Source organism: Bos grunniens, chromosome 11, assembly GCF_055505025.1.
Source record: "Bos grunniens cultivar Pamir isolate PY7600 chromosome 11, Bosgru_T2T1.0, whole genome shotgun sequence".
Classification (NCBI taxonomy): domain Eukaryota; kingdom Metazoa; phylum Chordata; class Mammalia; order Artiodactyla; family Bovidae; genus Bos; species Bos grunniens.
The window spans coordinates 71,324,099-71,345,861 of NC_141175.1; the positions used below are offsets into that span (position 1 = coordinate 71,324,099).

At 36.9% G+C, this 21,763-nt stretch overlaps 1 protein-coding gene across 10 annotated transcripts in view; it reads left to right on the top strand.

Moving 5' to 3' along the window:
* The window catches only part of ASB3 (ankyrin repeat and SOCS box containing 3), a 113,424-nt gene that overhangs the window by 58,109 nt on the left and 33,552 nt on the right, over nt 1–21,763 (top strand). For all 10 annotated transcript variants that reach the window (XM_086326928.1, XM_086326931.1, XM_086326936.1 and 7 more), the window contains 4 exons: nt 9,912–10,024; nt 10,616–10,751; nt 13,314–13,491; nt 15,876–16,073. In XM_086326928.1, the coding sequence (XP_086183054.1) occupies nt 9,912–10,024; nt 10,616–10,751; nt 13,314–13,491; nt 15,876–16,073 (625 nt within the window). The remainder of the gene's footprint in view (nt 1–9,911; nt 10,025–10,615; nt 10,752–13,313; nt 13,492–15,875; nt 16,074–21,763) is intronic.

The window sequence follows — 21,763 nt, forward strand, 5'->3', positions numbered from 1 at the left end:
GGTGATGTTTGCTGCAGTTAATTGGGTTGTTGGTCAGAAGGACTGATTCTGCAAAGGGGACAGACTGACCTTAGGGTACATGGAGTGTTGGTGACCAGTAAGAGAAGTTTAATCAGAGGTCTGTATAATTGAGGTATAATTATGGCCTAATTCCTCATGATTGAAAAGCTAATAACCTTCTGAGTATCCTATTTGTAGAGTGTTAGGAAGAGAAGTTGACCAGTAGTTTATCAGGAAGTGGGTAAGGGGACTGAGGGAGGGAAAGAAGGAACATTTATTGAGCACTTACTATATTTACTTATATTAATTATTTAGTCAAAATAAAAACCCCTAGGTAAGTAGATTAGTCCTATTTTATAAGTGTGAATGAGGGAATAACTTGCTCATAGCTGGGCAGAGTGCCTGACTACACAGTCTGTGTTCTTTCCATTAGAGTTAGGACACCATTATGATCCTAAATTATAATTCGATATGTTTGAGACATCTGAGCATTTGTGTGAGCATGAACCAGTAGATGGCAAATTTGGGGGTAGAATTAATGGTTTTCAGGTGGGGATTTTTATTTGCGTGACCGGGAGGTAGGGGAGCTTTTGGGAAACATGGGTATTGAAGAACAGCCTGGAATTCATATTTGAGCCCTGTAGTGAAAGGAGCTGAAAGCAGAAGGTGAAGGATATGTTTCTGTGAGCAGCTCTGAGAGACACAGGGTTATTAGTGGCCCTACACTGTAGGAGGCTTAGGGACAGAACATGTTGAAGATTAGGGTACAGGGCATCTTTTCCACGGGTGCTCAGATACATAGCATGTTGCCTATACAGTGGGAGTGCAGGGAAACCAGCAGTACTTTGGCATCTTGCATATTCAGAATTGGGAGATAAGCCTATGGCCTGGGTGACATTCTCGTTGGCACTGTGCCAGTTATAAACTTCAAATGGCCTTTACAACTGTGAACCACCAGGAAGGTGTCTCAGAGCAGAAGATGAGAGGTTTAGGAGACTAGAAGTCTTTGTTGGGGTAGAATTTGTTAGGTAATGCAGTTTCCATATAATGCAGGTGGGGCCATGAGCTAGTGAAAAATACTAAAAACTTTTATTGTGAAGCATTTAAAATGTATTTGAAAAGAGAACATAATATAGTGAACTCCTGTGTACTGTCAGCCAGTTATAGCTATTATCAAATTGTTTCTTCTGTAACCCCAATGTCAGGATTTGAAATTTTAGTTTACAGTTAACATGACTTGACTTGTACCCAAGTTAATGAGTCCCAAAGGAACTCAGAACAAAGACAGTGTTGTATTTTGTTTATTTATTCATATCTCGACAACTTTCAAAGAGAATTTAAGGTAACTGATGCTTAAGGTAAGAGTAAACATTACACATCTACCAGAATGGCTAAAAAAGAAAAGATTGAAGTGCTTATGAGGATGTGGAGCAACTGGAAGATAGATTGCTGGTGGGAGTGTGAATTTGTTTTAGCCACTTAGAGAAACTGTTTGGAAGAATTTACTAAACCTAAATATGTACATATCTTCTGTCCCAACAATTCCGTCCTTAGGAATATATGCAAAAGTAATGTGTATCAGTGTTCACTAAAAGTGACATGTACTAGAATATTCTTATTGTTGCACACTCTTTAACAGCCCCAGACAGAAAGCTATCCAAATAGCATCTACCAGCAATAGAACAGGTAAATAAATTGTGTTCTGTTTACACAATGAAATGGTATACAGCAACAAAAAGGAGTGATCGGCAACTGGAGGCAATAATACTGACAAATCTTATAAATATAATGTTGAACCAGAGAAGCTAGATGAAATAGAATTCAGATCTTCCTCAACTTAGGAAAGGGTTACATCCCAGTAAACCCACTGTAAGCTTAAAATGTTGTAAGTTAAAAATCCACTTAATACATCTAGCCTACTGGATGTCATTGCCTAGTCTAGCCTACCTTAAATGTGCTCATAACACGTTCATTAGCCTACATTGTGCCTTACATTAGGCACAAACATCTTACACAAAGCTTATGTTATAATAAAGTGTTAAATATCTCATGTAACTTATTGAAACTATACTGAAAGTGAAAAACAGAATGGTTGTGCATGTGTCATTTGTTTATCCTCGTGATTTGGTGGCTGTCTGATGGGGAGCTGCAGCTTGCTGCCACTGTCCAGTGTTGTGAGAGATGGTCATACCGCATGTTGCTAGCCCAGGAAAATATCAAAATTCAAAGTGCAGTTTCTTCTGAATGTGTCTCCCTTTTACATCATTGTAAAAGTCAAAAAATCGTTGTTGAACCATCTTAAGTTGAGGACTGTCTATATTTTCTGGCTCTTTACAGAAAGTTTACTGACTCCTATTCTTTTTAATATTACTGGGACTATTTGAGGGAGTCCTAACTAAGAGCTGGGAAGCTTGGTCTCCAGTCTGATAGGCATTAGCTCTGTGACATTGGGCAGATCACTCAACTCCTCAAGATTTATGTTCTGAACAAGCAGGTGATGAGCTGTGCTCCTAGAAGTTTCTACAAATTCATTTTTCCTTAAAAAAAAAAAAGCAAAAACACCTAACTTTTTTCAGGGCTTACAAAATTTGACTTCTTTGTACCTTTGTTCCTTTATTTCCTCTCCTGACCATCTTATTATTCCTTACACATACTCAGCTCTTCTACCTCACTGCCTTTATACTTCCTATTTCCTGTTTGGAGTACTCGCCTTCCACTTTTTTGCATGCTTACTGCTTCTTCTCTCATTTCTCTGTTCAGAAGTTTCTGTTTCAAAGAGATGATGTCTGTCCCATTTTCTACCGTGGCATTCTCCCAACCAAGTACTAACCAGATCCGACCCTGCTTAGCTTCCGAGATCAGACCATAGCATTCTCAAACTCAGTTACTGCCTGTTACTTTACCTGCTTAGTTTCACTTTTTTTTCAAAAAATAATTTCACAGTTACTTTTGTCAGAACTTATTTTATCCGTGTGCTTACTTATTATCAGTCCCGCTAGAATAGAAGTTCCATGAAGGCAACTGCTTTGTAGGTTGATTGCTTTCTATGCCTCTTGTGCTTAGTACTGTCTTTGGCACGGTTGAACGATTGGACTAATTTGACTATTGCTGAGTCTTAAAGGACGTGGTAAAATGGTCAGTTTTCTTTTGAATGCAAATAAGAGCCCTGGATTGGAAAAGGTCAGTTTTCATTCCAATCCCAAAGAAAGGCAATGCCAAAGAATGCTCAAACTTCCGCACAGTTGCACTCATCTCACACACTAGTAAAGTAATCCTCGAAATTCTCCAGGCTTCAGCAATACATGAACCGTGAACTTCCAGATGTTCAAGCTGGATTTAGAAAAGGCAGAGGAATGAGAGATCACATTGCCAACATCTGTTGGATTATTGAAAAAACAAGAGAGTTCCAGAAAAACATCTATTTCTGCTTTATTGACTATGCCAAAGCCTTTGACTGTGTGGATCACAATAAATTGTGGAAAATTCTGAAAGAGATGAGAATACCAGACCACCTGACCTGCCTCTTAAGAAACCTGTAGGCAGGTCAGGAAGCAACTGTTAGAACTGGACATGGAACAACAGACTGGTTCCAAATAGGAAAAGGAATACGTCAAGGCTGTATATTGTCACCCTGCTTATTTAACTTCTATGCAGAGTACATCATGAGAAACGCTGGGCTAGATGAAGCACAAGCTGGAATCAAGATTGCAGGGAGAAATATCAATAACCTCAGATATGCAGATGACACCACCCTTATGGCAGAAAGTGAAGAAGAACTAAAGAGCCTCTTGATGAACGAGAAAGAGGAGAGTGAAAAAATTGGCTTTAAACTCAACATTCAGAAAACTAAGATCATGGCATCTGGTCCCATCACTTCATGGGAAATAGATGGAGAAACAGTGGAAACAGTATCAGACTTTATATTTTTGGGCTCCAAAATCACTGCAGATGGTGATTGCAGCCATGAAATAAGACTCCTTGGAAGGAAAGTTATGACCAACCTGCTGCTGCTGCTGCTAAGTTGCTTCAGTAGTGTCTGACTCTGTGTGACCCCATAGACCACAGCCCACCAGGCTCCCCTGTCCCTGAGATTCACCAGGCAAGAACACTGGAGTGGGTTACCATTTCCTTCTCCAGTGGATGAAAGTGAAAAGTGAAAGTGAAGTCACTCAGTTGTGTCCGACTCTTAGCCACGCCATGGACTGCAGCCCACCAGGCTCCTCCGTCCATGGGGTTTTCCAGGCAAGAGTACTGGAGTGGGTTGCCATTGCCTTCTCCCAACCTAGAGAGCATATTAAAAAGCAAAGACTTTTCTCAACAAAGTTCCATCTGGTCAAGGCTATGATTTTTCCAGTAGTCATGTATGTATGTGAGAGTTAGAATATAAAGAAAGCTGAGCCCCGAAGAATTGATGCTTTTGAACTGTGGTGTTGGAGAAGACTCTTGAGAGTCCCTTGGACTGCAAGGAGATCTAACCAGTCCATCCTAAAGGAAGTCAGTCCTGAACATTCATTGGAAGGACTGATGCTGAAGCTGAAACTTCAATACTTTGGTTACCAGATGCCAAGAACTGACTCATTTGAAAGGACCCTGATGCTGGACAACAGAGGATGAGATGGTTGCATAATATCACCGACACAACAGACATGATTTTGGGTAAACACCAGGAGTTGTTGATGGACAGGAAGGTCTGGCGTGCTGCGGTTCATGGGGTCGCAAAGAGTGGGACATGACTGAGTGACTGAACTGAACTGAACTGAAGAGCCCTGGAAAAAAATTAACTATTATTATAGCTAAGTTGATTTCAGTGGCTTGTTGTTTGCACCCCCTTTTATAATCATTTAAATTCTTCCACAGAGCTGTCAAGTATGTGTATATAATCATCCTTAACTTACATATAATGTGAAGTCTTAAGTACAGTGACTACTTCCAAAACACTGGTTTGCTGATTTTCTGGGATCTGTAAGTGAATATGGCTTTTGTTTTTGTTTTTAAAATCAAATTTTGTAAAATTTCAGGCATTATTTCTTCAACTATGTTTTTTTGGTGCCTGATTCTTATTCTTTTCTCCTTTTGGGACTCCAGCTAATGTATGGTGCACTGTTTGATGTTGTGCACAGGGCCCTGATACACGGTTGGTTTTCCTTTAGTGTTTTTTTTTCCTCTCATTTCTTTAGATTGGATGATTTATATTAATGTCTTCAAGATCATCAACTCTTCTACTATCTCTGCTCTTTCAAGCACATCTATTTGTTTTTTCAGTTCTAGAATTTCCATTTGGTTCTTTTTTTTTTTTTTAAAGTTTTTTCCCTCTGCTCAGATTCTCTCTCTAGGCTCTCTGTATACCATAGATATTAACATATTTTTATAGTAGCTGCTTTAGTTAATCTATTCAATCCAGAATCTGGACCGTCTTAGGGTTAGTTTCTCCTTACTACTTTCTGACTTGTATACTGGACATTGTGGATAGTATTTCATAGAGACTTGAATTTTGTTATCCTCTGAGAAATAATGATTTTTTTCTTTTTTTAAATAATAGATTATTTATTGGCTTATCACCTTAAATATGTTTAGATTTGGTTTTATGCTCTGTTGAGATCATATTTTCCAGGTCTGACCTCCAGGAGGACTCAACTCCCATCCTCTGCCTGCATTCTGATCAGAGCTTATTTTAGGCTTTGTTAGAGAAGATCTGGAAAATCCCATAGATGGAGGATCCTGGTAGGCTGCAGTCCATGGGGTCGCTAAGAGTCAGACACGACTGAACGACTTCACTTTCACTTTTCACTTTCATGCATGGGAGAAGGAAATGGCAACCTGCTCCAGTGTTCTTGCCTGGAGAATCCCAGAGACGGGGGAGCCTGGTGGGCTGCCGTCTATGGGGTGGCACAGAGTCGGACATGACTGAAGGGACTTAGCAGCAGTAGCAGCCGAAGCAGAGAAGGTCTAGAGTAGTGCTTAGTCTTAGATGTGGTCTTTATTCCGAGGGCTCTGCCTTTTGGATTTCTTAGGTAGATGCCCGGAGTGTTAATGAGGTATTGAAGTAGCAAGCCATGTGGTTTCACCACTCTGAGCGGGCCAGAACTCCTAGAAGTTCCACTGCCTCTCAGCACTGTTTGTCTTCTGATTGTCTGTTCCACTCTTAACTCTTTAGCAGTCCTCCTTGTACATGTGTAACCCGAACCTCAGGAAGGATTCTTTGCAGACTTCCACAGTGGGACTTCCCCTCTGCACAGTTCTCTTTTCTCTTGGGCTTTGCCCCACCAATTTCAACTGCTTAAACTCTGATCTCTTCCTCAGCTCAGTGGACTGCTGCACTCTTCTGGGCTATTTCCTGTTCTTGGAGTATTCTTTCTTCAACCTTATTCTTTTTATGCCTGGACTTTAGCTCACTGCCCCATAATCTAGAAATGTCCCCAGGCAGATGGCTGGGGTCATCATGGATCTCACCTCATGTATTTCCTTCCCTTTCTTTAGGAGTCACAGTCTTTTGCCTATGGTTTAATACTAGAAAAAGTTGTTCTCTGTTTTCTACTGTTACAATGGCTCGTTTAGTGCCGTTATATTGTCATATCAAGAAATACAGTTCTGAAACCTGTTCTGTTTGGAGAGGAATGAATTCTTAAAAAGAGAAAATCTCATTTTATTTTAGATATTTATGTTTCATTCACCTAGTCAATGCTTATTTGTTGTTGGTCTTCTGTCTGAGATTGGCCTTGAGCACGTAAGGGGAAGGAGACCCAGTTTCTCTCCTCAAGAAGCATAGTTTCCTTATGATAAGGAGGAACAAATATTAAGTTCAAGTTTGGGTATTTTTTTAAATTAACTTTTACTGAAGCATAATACACTTGGTCATGGAATGGTTCCCACTGCCCCTCCAGTTTGTTAACTTGTTATATAAGAATAAGAAGTTACTCAGTTCTTCCAAAGGAGAGGCTTTGATGGTAGTGTTACCAACCAGGGTTCTTGGCCTCCTTAACCAATAGAAATTGATCAGAGGCCAGACTAGAAATTCAAGCAAGGCTTTATTGGAGCCCCTGCTATAGCAGTGGGAGTGAGAACAAACAGCAGATTCCCTTGCTCATTTCCTGAGTGGGGGCGAGCTCGTTCCTTATGTGGGATGTGGGTAGGAGAGTGAGGAGAGTTTGGGCCAGAGGAGTGGCTTAGGTAGCTTGCCAGCGTCTTATGTGGTGTTGTGTGCAGGGGGCCTGCACAGTACCCTACTTTTGCCCCCGACCCCCTTTTGCTCTAGGCTCTTCAGAAGTGGCATTTGGGTTTTTTAGTCTCTTTTGTCCAGAATTTGCTCCATCTATGCACGCATACAGTTCTTTTTAGTACCACACAATCTATTGCTATTGTTGCTAGAGGAGATGTTTGTCCAGGTGCAAGCATGATAGCGGGTCTTAGGTCTCAGCCTGTCTCAGTAGGGTGTAAGCTCTAAATACACTTTTCTAAACCACTATTTTTTAATTATTACCTATTAGTTAACCAGTTGCTTTGTTTTGAGATAATTAGCTAAAGGTATAAAAATACTACTTTGCCACTGAGAAATTTTTTCACTAGACATACAAAAATCAGATATCTTAGTGTATTTATGATACTAAAATTTTTCTCTCTGACTTCTGTACTGTATTTAATAAAACAAAATTTTTTTTGACTTTCATTTTTAGAAGGCCAGCCTAATTCATGGAAACAATCTTATTTTCACTCTGTTTCATATATCACCACTGACAACCTGATAATCTTCAACTCAGGGTCTTGACTGTAGAGTGATTTTTGCCAGCAGTCACTGATAATGATGTATGAATTGGATATGAAACAAATTTACTTCCTTTCTATCCTGACCTCCACCCCAAAATAGGTTGATTTTAATTGATTATAGAAAAATAACTTAGCTTGAAAAACTGTCATTCTTTGCCTGATAAAATGTCCTTGAATATTCACTTAGAAATAAGAGAAGTTAGGTTAAACTACTTCAGTGATACTATCTCAACCAAGGTGTTTGAATATCTGAAACCTTCCAGTATAAGAGAATTCTTGCTTAAAGAACTTCTTTATCCTTATGAGGGAAATTTAAGGATTTTATCTTCCCATTGTTTCATCTATATTACCATTTTTCAAGTGTGGTCCTTTGCCCGAATGTCTAGTGCCTTTTTAACTTTTGACTGAGACTTGTTGATTCTAACTTCTTGCCTCCTACAACAGTAGAAGATACAGAATAACTGTATGCTTGAAATGAAATTAAAAATCTTGTTTTTCAAAACACGTTTCCCATCATCAGGCACAGAAATCAGAGCTTCCTTTATACATCTCTGCTATCCTTGTAGGTACTGATATTTCTTCACAGTTACAGTTCTAAAAAGTTAGTGTAATAGCCTGATACCTACAGAATTCACAGTGTACATAATTTGCTAATGGTGTGTGTGTGTACTTATTTTGTTAATGTCCAACTATCTTCTGGCGTTCTATTTTTTCATTAACTCCTCCAGAATTTAACAAAATATTGTGGTGGATAATACTGTTAAAGTTCAGCCCCACTGTTTGGTGTATCAAGTTAATAGCATTATACCTATGTCCATCCTCATTAGGTAGGGTTCAGTTCAGTTTGGTTCAGTTCAGTCGCTCAGTCGTGTCCGACTCTGCAACCCCATGAATTGCAGCACGCCAGGCCTCCCTGTCCATCACCAACTCCCGGAGTTCACTCAAACTCACGTTCATTGAGTCAGTGATGCCATCCAGCCGTCTTGTCCTCTGTCGTCCCCTTCTCCTCCTGCCCCCAATCCCTCCCAGCATCAGAGTCTTTTCCAATGAGTCAGCTCTTTGCATGAGGTGGCCAAAGTACTGGAGTTTCAGTCTTAGCATCATTCCTTCCAAAGAAATCCCAGGGCTGATCTCCTTCAGAATGGACTGGTTGTATCTCCTTGCAGTCCAAGGGACTCTCAAGAGTCTTCTCCAACACCACAGTTCAAAAGCATCAATTTTTTGCCACTCACCTTTCTTCACAGTCCAACTCTCACATCCATACATGCCCACTGGAAATACCAGAGCCTTGACTAGGCGGATCTTTGTTGGCAAAGTAATGTCTCTGCTTTTCAATATGCTATCTAGGTTGGTCATAACTTTTCTTCCAAGGAGTAAATGTCTTTTAATTTCATGGCTGCAGTCACCATCTGCAGTGATTTTAGGTCTCTATAGGCATGCAAACTCTTCCTTCAAATAATCTATTGTAGTGGCAACTTGGGAGTTATTCGTTTCATTTACTGTAGTGAAATAATATGCATTTCTTCAACAACACTCCTAAGTTTGTTTGGAGTCCCCTTTTAGTTCAAATAAGCAGAGTTCTACTAAATTTTCATTGGTTAATAAAAGAACATCATTGTAACAAAGATTGTTGTTTATTATGCTAAAAATATCTAAAGTACAGACTTGGAGTATTATGCTTTCAGTTTGCTTGTCAGTTACTCTTGTCATTTGTGATGAAATGGTAATAGTAGCCAACATTCCAATTCTTTTGAGACTGTTTCTCCAGACTGATGCTGTTTCTTCTTACCTGTTCATCCCATGCCCCTTCCAGTTACATTTTTAACAAAATAGAAACATATTGTCTCCATTATCAGAGAGAATAAATATTTGCCTCTTGCTTCCATTTCCTCTATATCTTTTAAGATACAATTGACAATAATTTTGTGTGTGTCCCAAAAGAGTATATATATTAATGGATTTGGGTTGAGATAATTGTGATAAATGTTTTATACTTGAACAAGGAGTACACATATGTTTTGATTTGTTGATAGGAATGTTCACAGTATTGTGAGTTCTGGGTGAATAAATGATGGAAACATCACCAAAGTGCCCAGTCGTACAAACATGCCTTTTTACCGATGATAATTTTTTTAACTGCTGTGTTGCAGCTGTTGAAAATGGACAGATAGATGTGTTAAGGCTGCTGCTTCGATATGGAGCAAATGTTAATGGATCCCATTCTATGTGTGGATGGAACGCCTTGCACCAGGCTAGTTTTCAGGTAAACTCTGCATTTATTATTTCATTTCCATGTAAATTGTGTGTTTTACCCTTTTAAAATGACAATTCTATACAGCCTTTGCTTCCTACTTGCCTGTGATTTATGGTGGTTCATGCAGTACAGAAAGGCAGTCTAAATGGTAATGATCATTCTGAATAAGCCTGCTGCTCTAGTAGTTCTAGCAGCTTTGGGCTGCAGGGATTATGTAAGTTTTTCAAATGTTGATAGCATAGTTAAGAGGCCATCAGAATATTTGGGATATATAAATTGATAGTGAGCAATGGCTTATTATATTTATAGCACTTTGTTTAGATAGCTGTGATAACACCTTAGTACTTGGGCTTGCAAACTAATTTTGCAGGATTTTATAAGGATTCTAATTCCTAGAGATCGTTGTTTTATCTGTTTATGTTTAATGGGCTAGCTTAAGGTACAGAATAATGATTAACACTTTCTTCCCATTGCCCAAAACACTTAAAAAAAAGAGTTTTCCTTTAGTGAGGATAAAAAGCACATATACACACAACAATAAAAAGATATCTTCTATTTTTTTTTGTTTTGTCTTATTTAAAATATGAATCTGTGCCTTAGGGAAATGCTGAGATCATAAAATTGCTTCTTAAAAAAGGAGCAAACAAGGAATGCCAGGATGACTTTGGAATCACACCTTTATTTGTGGCTGCTCAGTATGGCAAGCTAGAAAGCTTGAGCATACTTATATCATCGGGTAAGACTAATCCTTTGCACTATTACGATCATGAGTTTAATGCTGTTTCTTCCTAGGAAGAGTAATTCTTAACTAAATATAAATCAGGTTCTGAAATTTATTGTTTTATGTTAGTGGTAAATAAGAGTACGTACAAGTTAATTTGTAAGCCTGGTTACTAAGTCTCTATTAACTAACATGATACAATGCGCAACTACTAACTTACCTCAGGAGAACCTCTTAATGATCTATTGCTAAAGCAGGTTTATTGGCAAGTTGAATGATGGGGCTGTCCTTCATTATAGCTACTTGAACGGTTCCAACTTTCTCGGGTACATGACTAATACAGTCTTAATTAATCTTTTAGATAGCTATTTTGTACATTAACCCTCTGACTTGTGTATTTTGGTTAATTGTGTGATATTTAAGTGGGTTTATTTCAAAGCCTGTTTACACTATTATGTTAATAAATAGCAACATAAACCTGCTTAAAAGTTTTTCAGTTACAACCATTACATATTCAGCACTGTCAGAGAAGATGGTGTTGAGGTGGCATGCTTATTACTCTGTGAAATTTCTGTGACCAGAAACATTTGTTATATAAGGGCTCTTCAGTTCTTCTGACACCATTGCTGTGCGCACAGTGCTAACCTGACAAAACATGGGTAGTCAAGAGCAGATGGGAGAGACACCAGATTTGCCACCACACAATGTTTTTTTAATACCTAGACTTTTCACATATCTTCTATAATATCTAAACTTTTAATAAATTACCAAAACGAAGTTTATTTAGAGCACATATTTTCTTATTTCTGCTTTCTCCTTATAAACCTTGAAATACTCAAGTTGACATAGTAAGCAAGAGAAACAAGCATTCGTTAAGTGTAAAATTAAGATATGTTACAAATATCAGGTCTGTAAATCTTTGGAGTTGAGATAATCCCTAAAATCATTTATTCAAGCATGTGTTTTGTTGTTGTATTAAGAATCCCAGACTCTGAGCTGTTTAAGTGACGTGCCAAAGATCTACAATAGAAGCTATTCACTGGTGGAATCGGGACTCGGACACAGGACTTTGATTTCTCATCTTCCTTCTTCTGTGCTGTACCTTCCCACAGACTGTCATGATGCATTTTATGACTTCCAGTCCCTAAAATTCCAATTATTAGTGTGTAATACTTAGAATGAAATAGGTTAAATTGCAGGTTAGTTACTCTCTCCTCATGCTAAGCCTGTCTCCTGGAACACTAAGCACCTGTTTTGTTTTTTTTTTTGTCCTCTCTGAATAGTTATGAACAGCAAGTTGGAAAGGTATATAGGTATGTTTATAATGTAACTATACATGTTTCTAACTCTTTAAAATGACTTTCAGTGAATTCTTCCTCATTATCCAACTTTTTTTATCTGAAATTTTACAAAGACTGGTTCCTTATTCTTATACATTAAAATTGTCAATCAAAACAAAATATTGCTTAAAAATGAAAGTTAAGTAGGTTTCTTTTTTGACTTAATCTTTCCTCAGCTATAGTGTTCATTTCTTTCTAATGATGACAGTAGGTGAGGCATCCACCTTGTACAAGTCAAGAAGATTCAATGTATCTAGACGTGTTGAATACCCAGTTGGAATTTCTGACCCTTCCGTGAATTCTGACTTACCATTTGTATTTTGCATTGTTCTTACCCATGTCAGGGCTTTGGTTTATTCAAGGTGTATTTATGAAACCTCCTTGTAAATAAAAAATTGTCTTCCCCCTTGAGGATGATGATTTTTCCACTGAGGTGTATTCCAGAAATTTAAACATTTTCATGGTCATGTATTAACACACACATACTTAGCATACTTAGCACATTATTTGTCAATGAGAAAAGTTTGAGGAAGTCTGCTATTTTTGAAACCTTCACAGAAATTGAGGTCACTAAACTTTTTCACATCTTTATACGTTTGCTTCTAAATAATTGATTAGATTTATGCTTAAAAATTCAGCGTAGAAACCCATTTAAATAGAGCCTTTTCCTTTTATTGTGGGCTCTGTTCATCACACACTGGTCATGAAGAAAAGGAATGTAATAGAGAGTATAGTCAACATTAGTTTAAAGTTATAGCCCCTGTGTATATCATTTCTGCTGGAATTTTTTTTATGACTCAGCCTGAATCAATTAGTGGCATCTATAAAGTCTGATAATTTAGATTTTTTTTCTTATTCTTTCAATAATGATCAGAAATGTTATCCGTATTTGATGATTTGCATTTTTTTTAAAATGATTGCTTATTAGACCCTCAGAGTGTTTGTTGGAGGAAGGATTAGAATGAAATGAATCCTTCATAGGGTAAAATTCATATTTTAGCTTAAAAATGAATTCTAAAATATTAATCTTTTTTTTCTTGTTAACATAAAAGCAAAAACAATTTAAATGATTACCAATAAGAAATTGAAAATTAATGTTTCAACAACAGTATCCATTAAGGAGAACAATCTGTTGTACTATGAAAGCCCTTTTAAGGCAGCTGCTTTGAATTGTTTGTTGCTTGTCTTTTTTTATTTTTGCATTAAAGAGGGTTATATGTTAAATGTTTTATTTTAGGTGCAGATGTCAATTGTCAAGCCTTGGACAAAGCTACTCCCTTGTTCATTGCTGCTCAAGAGGGCCACACAGAATGTGTGGAGCTTTTGCTCTCCAGTGGGGCAGATCCTGATCTTTACTGTAATGAGGACAATTGGCAGCTACCTATACATGCAGCTGCACAGATGGGCCATACAAAGTAAGTGCTAAAAATGAAAAGTAAAAATGGTCTCATAATTCAGAGCTAGTAAGAAATTAGATCTTCTGGACCAGACCCTTTACCTCCAGGCATAATCTTTGATATTCCCTTCTCTACTGATTTGCTTAATGGTTAGGTCCACCCCCGCATCTGTCCCCCATGCCATCCCCTGAAGTTCTTAGTCTTGCACTTTCTTAGAGTGAGGCAGAATGGCCCAGGAGACTGTCTCAGGGTGTTAAATCTTCCCTCTGACTTGCTTAAGCTACTCTTCCACTCCTTTCCAGTTTTATCCTAGACATCTTGAGGTACTGATCTGATGACTTTATTCAGTGTACTTATATTACCTCCCTGACCCCAGAAAGGTTTTGGATTTGTGATCTCTGTTGGAGTTCTTTTTCATGGGGTCTAGGCAGTCCTCCACATCTTGAACCCTTTGACTGGACTTCTCTTTGTCTGATTTCAAATTCAACCTGGTTCTTTATTCTGCCCCTGTTACTCTTCTTCCCTAGCCAGAAACTCAAATGAAATTTTTGGAGAGAGAGAGACTTAAAGAAAGTTGAAACTCCCTGAAATTGGGAGTTCTAAGAATCTTAGAAATTATTAAACCTGGTTTTACCTTGAGAATATGGCAGCCTATCTTAATATAGATTGGTACCAAACAGTTTTTAAAAGTATATATTTAAAGTTTTTAGAGTCTTATTACTGCAGTAGTAATTTTTATAGCTATTGTTGTTGCTATTGCTGTTGTTGCTGCGTCGCTTCAGTCGTGTCCGACTCTGTGCGACCCCATGGACTGCAGCCCACCAGGCTTCTCCGTCCATGGGATTCTCCAGGCAAGAACACTGGAGTGGGTTGCCATTTCCTTCTCCAATGCATGAAAGTGAAAAGTGAAAGTGAAGTCGCTCAGTCGTGTCTGACTCTTAGTGACCCCATGGACTGCAGCCTAGCAGGCTCTTCCATCCATGGGGTTTTCCAGGCAAGAGTACTGGAATGGGTTGCCATTGCCTTCTCCCAAGCTATTGTTAGTATTATTTAATTTAAAAAGTAATAGTGAAATGGTCTTGTCTTTAGTATTTAATATGTTTGTATAGTAGAAAAGCAGATGCTGTAATTAGGTTATTATGCCACTAGGTGTCATGGTATTTTACTGTTTTTTTAAACATATTTGTAATCTTTGTTTGTGCCTTGTTGAAGAGTTTGGTCATGGACAGGAAGGCCTGGCATGCTGCAATTCATGGGGTTGCAAAGAGTCGGACACGACTGAGCTACTGAACTGAACTGAAGAGTATATTTTTTCCAATTCACTTAAACATTTTTAACACATTTTTTACATGTAAGAGACACTCGACAGGTTCTTTATTTTAGCAAAATACTTAGGTTTAAAAATTTGATGTTTTTCTTAACTCTTGATATTTTATTTAATCATAAATCTACAGTTGTACTCTGAGCTTTAAATTGATTTCAGAACCCTCTTGAGAATTTACCCTTATTTGTTCTCAATTTTGAGAATTCTGTTGGTCACTGATGATTTTCTTCATAGTAAATATAGGTTCTCCTTAAATATTGTTATCTTAGTCCTATTTTACCTAAAGAAAAGTGGCAAGGAGAAAGAATGTTATAAATATACTTTGGTGTAGCTCTGCCTTTCTTTTCCCAGAAAGAGGACAATTTCTGGCTTATATTATCCTTATAGTGTAGGCTAGTCCCTTCTCTCCAGCTGAGTGCTGGAGGTAAGTCTACAAATAATCTAAGAACTTTTTAATGATTTTTGTTTAGAACTTTCTCTAGTTAGCAACCAGTCTTTTAAATAAATCTGCCATAACACATAAAAGAACTCATCTTCTTTTCTGAGAATAGAATATTTTAGCAGAAATTCTGATTTCTTCCTGATGTAAATACGGTTCATTTCATGTTTCTTATCATCCTAAAAAATTCTTACTAATTAGAAAAATAAAACTTTGGTTGCTACTTTACAAAGGAAAATAATTTATTGTCTTGATATAAGTTTGTATTTAGTGTAATGAAGTTTTAAATAATTTATTAGATCCTAAAACATCTCATATAAAATTTGAATTTTGGGGACTTGAGTAGTGGTGGTAATGTAAACAATTAGTAAAAAAATTAAAAAGGACAATATGTTACCTATTTACTTTATAGGAACATTATTTAGTTCTGTTTCAAATATGTTTAAGGGCCTTCTTATGAAGCAACAGTAATAAGCATTTTGGAGTATGTAGCTTGTAATAATTTATTGTACGTAGAAAGTACACGGAAGACAGACAGACTTCTTAAATTCAATCAATGGGTGACTCAAACTGTGTCCTGTAGAAATGTCTGCAATTATGTATAGACAGAAACATACTCCTGAATTTGTGTATTGGCAGAATCTTGGACTTGTTAATACCACTCACTAACCGGGTTTGTGACACTGGGCCAAACAAAGTGAGTCCTGTGTACTCAGCAGTGCTTGGAGGGCATGAGGAGTGCCTGGAAATGTTGCTCCAGTCTGGCTACAGCCCAGATGCCCAGATGTGCCTCGTCTTTGGATTCAGTTCTCCCTTGTGTATGGCTTTCCAAAAGGAGTATGTATATCTACTTTACTTTCATTCTTTTTGGCTGTATGGAGATGTGTTTCCAAATGACTTTCTTTTGTGATAAAATAGCATGTCTTAGAGCTAAATTTGGAACTTAAAAACAGAAAAACAGACAAAAACAAAAGCTTCTATGATGTACCTTTGATTGTTTCACTAATCAAACTATAACAAAGACAAGGTGATGATGTCAGGTTTTTTTCCTTTTCTCTTTGGAGCTGGATGATATTTTTTGGTGTAACAGTTTTAGGGGAAATATTTAATATATTAAAGTAAATGCAGGAATTCTCTGATGTCTCAGATCTTCAAAACACTTCAAGAATTAAAACAAACTTTAAGTTATACAGTGACTAAGGCCTGAGGATTTAATGTTTAACATGGTGACTATAACTGACAACATTGAATTATAGAATTGAAATTTGCTGAGAGTAGAACTTAAATGCTCTCAAAAAGATAATTATATGAGGCGGTGAATGTTTCTATGATGTATATGTGTATCAAATCACCACATTTTATACTTTAAATATCTTGCAATCTTATTTGTCAGTTATACCTCAGTAAAACTGAGATAAAAAGATAAAAAAGATTTTAAAGTTTGCCAAGTATTGTATTGACTGTTTCAGGTTATTTGTCATTTGAAATTTATAAGACTTGTTAAGAATCTAAAATAAAACTTTATTTTTATAGATATTATAGCACTTTTAATGTATTTGGTATATAGCATTTATTTCTGTAGGTCACAAATTAAAAAATTTTAATGTTTCTTTTGCTAATCTACCATGATCCTGCAAGTAGAATAAATGAAGAATTATTGATAGATTATTGATTAGCTTCTGGCCAAACTAGACAAGATTTGTCTATCTGACTCGTAAGGTTTTAAAATAGAATAAATAAAAAAAGGCTTTATGTAAGAAAAGCCATATTGAGTAAAATCTGTGGTCCAACCAATAGTAAAGTAAGTTGTGCAGCTAGAAGCTGTTATTTTTAATGATGCAAAAGAGGTTTGTGGGCTAATCTCAAATTTCATTGGCTTTCCTAAATTCACCATTATGGATTGCTAGCTATGACTTAAAAATTTATCAAGAACTTATTTGCTAAGCTTTTCTTTCTCTACTGTCTCAACATTTGCTGTTTATAGTAGTTCATTTTTATTTGTTCTGAACTTAAGCTTCTAGGTATACACTGTACTCTGAGTATTGAAGTTTTGGTTAATCTAGTATCTGGGATCCACTCTGTGCATAACTTTCATGATTTCATAGTTCACTGTATAGTTTCTTTGGTTTTATCTTTCTAAACAGGAGGCCTAGTTACTTTAGTTTGCCTCACTAGGGCTGTACTGTTGACTTTAGTTGATTCAATTGTCATTATATATATGTCTCCATTTTTTTTTTATTATTAGATTAGAATTGAACATTTTTTTATTTGATAAGAACATAATAGTTTTGTATAGTTGTATGTCTGTGTGTCCAGCAGATCAATAATCTGTTTTAGTCTTCATCTTAGCTTTTGGAGGAATGATATTTTGGTTCTTCTGTCATAGCAGCTTAGCTCATAGCTCATCGTCTTATAAGTGTAGTTTGAATTAAACATGTTAAACCATAGCAGTGCTCCTATTAACACCAAAATACCTTAAAATGAATGTTTTTCTGGACTGAGGAATTGGGTAGAATAGAACCCTCTGGGACAGGGTATGAGGGAAATTCTGGAGAAAGAGAGCTGGAGAAAAGGTTTTCTTGATTCTGTGTACAAACCTACATCAAGCCCATCCAACCTTTGAATTCACAGGGCAGAAATTATTGACAACAAGATTTGAACTATCACCCAAGTCTCAGGTCCGAGTGGCACATTTTGTGGGGCCAGACTCAAAGCAGCATAGCAAAGGCTTTGAGAACTGAATTTGCATTGAAGTAACTATCTGTAGAGGTGAAAAAGAAATTGTAGTCTAAACCTAACTAGGTTATATACCTGCTAAAACAAACAAACACAATCAGTATTATGGTCAAAGAATTATAGCAGGACCCAGGGCCCAGAGTCTACACACAGCATTACTATTCATAATATCCAGGATACAATCTAAAATTACTTGACAGAACCAGAAAAATATGACTAATTTTAGAGGGAAAAGACAATTAACATGTGTCAACCCTGAGATGATGTAGATGTTGGAAATACCAAATAATTGTAAACAACTGTTGTAATGAGGTAAACACACTTGAAATAAATGGAAAGGTAGATATTTTCAGCTTAGAAGTAAAAATTAGAACCAAATGGACTTTTTAATAAAAACTGAAAAGTGTAATATCTGAAATGAAAAGTTAGCTGTATGAGCTTCATAGTGGAATGGAATTGACAGAGGAAAGAGTCAGTTACCTTGCAGATAGACCAATATAAATTATCCAAACAGAAGAACAGAGAAAAAGAAGATTGGGGGGACAGAAAAGAACAGAGCCTCAGGGACCTGAGGGACAATATCATCAGTGTTGACATTCATGTCATAAGGATCCAGAAGAGAGGAGAAGGAGATTGTGACCAATAATGGACAAACACATCCCAACATTAGATAAGGACACAAGTTTATAAATTTAAGAAGCTAAGTAAACCAAAATATGAGAAGCTCAAAGAAAAGCATGCTTACAAAATAATCAAACTGTTGGAAACTTAAAGAAGTAACATTGTGGTTTATGGTGGTCTTTGGTCACAGACATGAGCTATTAGACTTTGTTTTTTACTATTCTTGGCAATGTTGCTATGTGAAGTGGCCCTATGTATCATAACTGAAATATTTTTTAGTGACTTTAAAAGGACTTGTCATGTATTTGCTTCCATGTGGGAACTTATAATTGGACCAAATGTATTTTTAATTAGTAAGGTAGGTTTTCAGTAAGAAAACTCGCTGGAAAATGCTATTTGTTAGTCCATAGGGAAAAAAGCCAAAACATCAGAATATCTCTTTGATGAGGGTACATTCTCTCTGTCTTTACAGTTTACTTTTTATTTGTTTGCCAGGGCCATGGCAGTAGACTTAATTTTGAAACATCTTTGCCATTATTTATCTACCCAGTGGGAAATTTAATTGAAAGGGAAACATTTCCCAAGAGACTAAGGCGAAGAGATGGTAGCTTTATTATCACATATGCTCACATTTAATATTTGTATATACATATAGTGCACTGCGCAGTGTCTGGCACATCAGAAAAAAAATATCAAGGTTAATTCTCTTCTTCATTTCTGGAGAAGACATATCTTTTGCCATCCTCTGTTTACCTAAAAATAGCATCAATTAAACTTATGTCAGATTCTTAGTTTGCATGTAATCGCTGTACATATAATGGGAAAATCATTTGATTATTTTGAAATTCAGTGTAAACCTGATTGAGCAAGGAAACTATCAATTCTCCCAGTAGGTTTTGTTTTAGTATTTCAAGAGGGTAACATAGACAGTGCCTGGGAAAAAAATTGAAAAATTTGTTAATTTTTTTATTTCTTTCAATGTGCATCTGAAAATTTGAGTTCTCTAGGTTACATACTTAAAATTATTTAAATTAATTAGAATTACCTTTCTAAAGGACAATTGACTAATTTTGTTTAAAAATAGCTTTTTGTTCTGTTTCTTCTTAAGCCAGTGTATGAATTTCCTGTATTACATTTACCAATTATGAATAAGAATTTGAGTTTTGGTCACAAAAATAATACCAGGGAACTTGGAAGACTATTTTCCAAAATTAATTATTAGATATTTGAACTTTCAGATATTTGGTAATAGATAATAAGTTTAGTGGTATGAGTTTTTTTCTAACATCACAATAGTAAAAAATGTTGATCAGTTTTCACAATCAGTAACCAGACCAAAAAATAAAAAATAATTACAATTGCAAGCCATAATGGAAACATGATTAACCTAATAATATAAAGTAATTACATACAGTTTGGGGAATTAAGTAGAGTGATATGGAAAGTGAAAGTGCATACATGCACATCTTTTCGTGTCTCTCCCCCCACCCCGCCCCAGGCCAGTCTGTGTTTTTGGTTGGTGCATTTAATCCATTTACATTTAAAATAATTATCAATACATATGATCCTATTCGGAGAAGGCAATGGCAACCCACTCCAGTACTCTTGCCTGGAAAATCCCATGGATAGAGAAGCCTGGTAGGCTGCAGTCCATGGGTCGCTAAGAGTTGGATATGACTGAGCGACTTCACTTTTACTTTTCACTTTCATGCATTGGAGAAGGAAATGGTAACCCACTCCAGTGTTCTTACCTGGAGAATCCCAGGGACGGGGGAGCCTGGTGGGCTGCCGTCTACGGGGTTGCACAGAGTCGGACACGACTGAAGTGACTTAGCATCAGCAGCAGCATGATCCTATTACGGTTTTCTAATTTGTTTCAAGTTTATTTTGTGTAGATCTTATCCTCCTTTTGTGTTTCCTGCCTAGAGAAGTTCCTTTAGCATTTGTTGTAAAGCTGGTTTGGTGGTACTGAATTCTCTTAACTTTTACTTGTCTGTAAAGCTTTTGATTTCTCCATCAAATCTGAACTAGAGCCTTGCTGGGTAGAATATTCTTGGTTGCAGGTTCTTCCCTCATCGCTTTAAAATATATTGTGCCATTCCCTACTGGCTTATAGAGTTTCTGTTGAGAAATCAGCTGATAACCTATGGGAGTTCCCTTATATGTTATTTGTTGTTTGTTGCTTGTTGCTTTAATATTTTTGTCTTTAATTTTCACCAGTTTGATTACTATGTGTCTTGATGTGTTCCTCCTTGGGTTTATTCTGCCTGGGACTCTCTGTGCTTCTTGGACGTGGTTGACTATTTACTTTCCCAAATTAGGCAAGTTTTCAGCTATTATCTCTTCAAATATTTTCTCAGATCCTGTCTCTCTCTTCTGGGATCCTATAATGCAAGTGTCAGTGCATTTAATGTTGTCTTAGAGGTCTTTTAGGTTGTCCTCATATTTTTTTTTTCATCCTTTTTTTAATATTCTGTTTTGTGGCAGTGATTTCCACCATTCTGCCTTCCCAGTCACTTATCTGTCCTTCTGCCTCAGTTATTCTGCTGTTGATTCCTTCCAGTGTATTTTTCATCTCTGTTTGTTCTTTAGTTCTTCTAGGTCTTTGGTAAACATTTCTTGCATCTTCTCCATTCTGTTTCCAAGATCCTGGATCATCTTCACTATCATTATTCTGAATTCTTTTTCTGGAAGGTTGCTTATCTCTATTTTATTTAGTTGCTTTTCTGAGATTTTTATCTTATCCCTTCATCTGGGACATGATCCTCTGCCTTTTCATTTTGCTTAACTTTCTGTGATATGGTTTTCATTCTGGCGACTGTGGGATTTTCTTGCTTCTTCTGTCTGCCTTCTGGTGGATGGGGTGTCTTGTCGTGGTTTCTCCTTTGTCTTTGGACATGGGGTATCTTTTTTTGGTGAGTTCCAGTGTCCTGTCAGTAGTTGTTCAACGGCTAGTTGCAGTTTCAGTGCTCTGCTATCTTGATCTCCAGTTTTGTTTTGTTTTATTTTGGCTATGCTGAGTCTTTGTTGCTGAGTGGGGTTTTCTCTAGTTACAGGGAGCGAGGCTACCCTTCTTTGTGGTACGTGGTCTTCTCCTTTTGGTATCTTTTCTTGTTGTGGAGCATGGGCTCTAGGGCACAGGGCTTCAGTAGTTGTGGCATGTGGGTTCA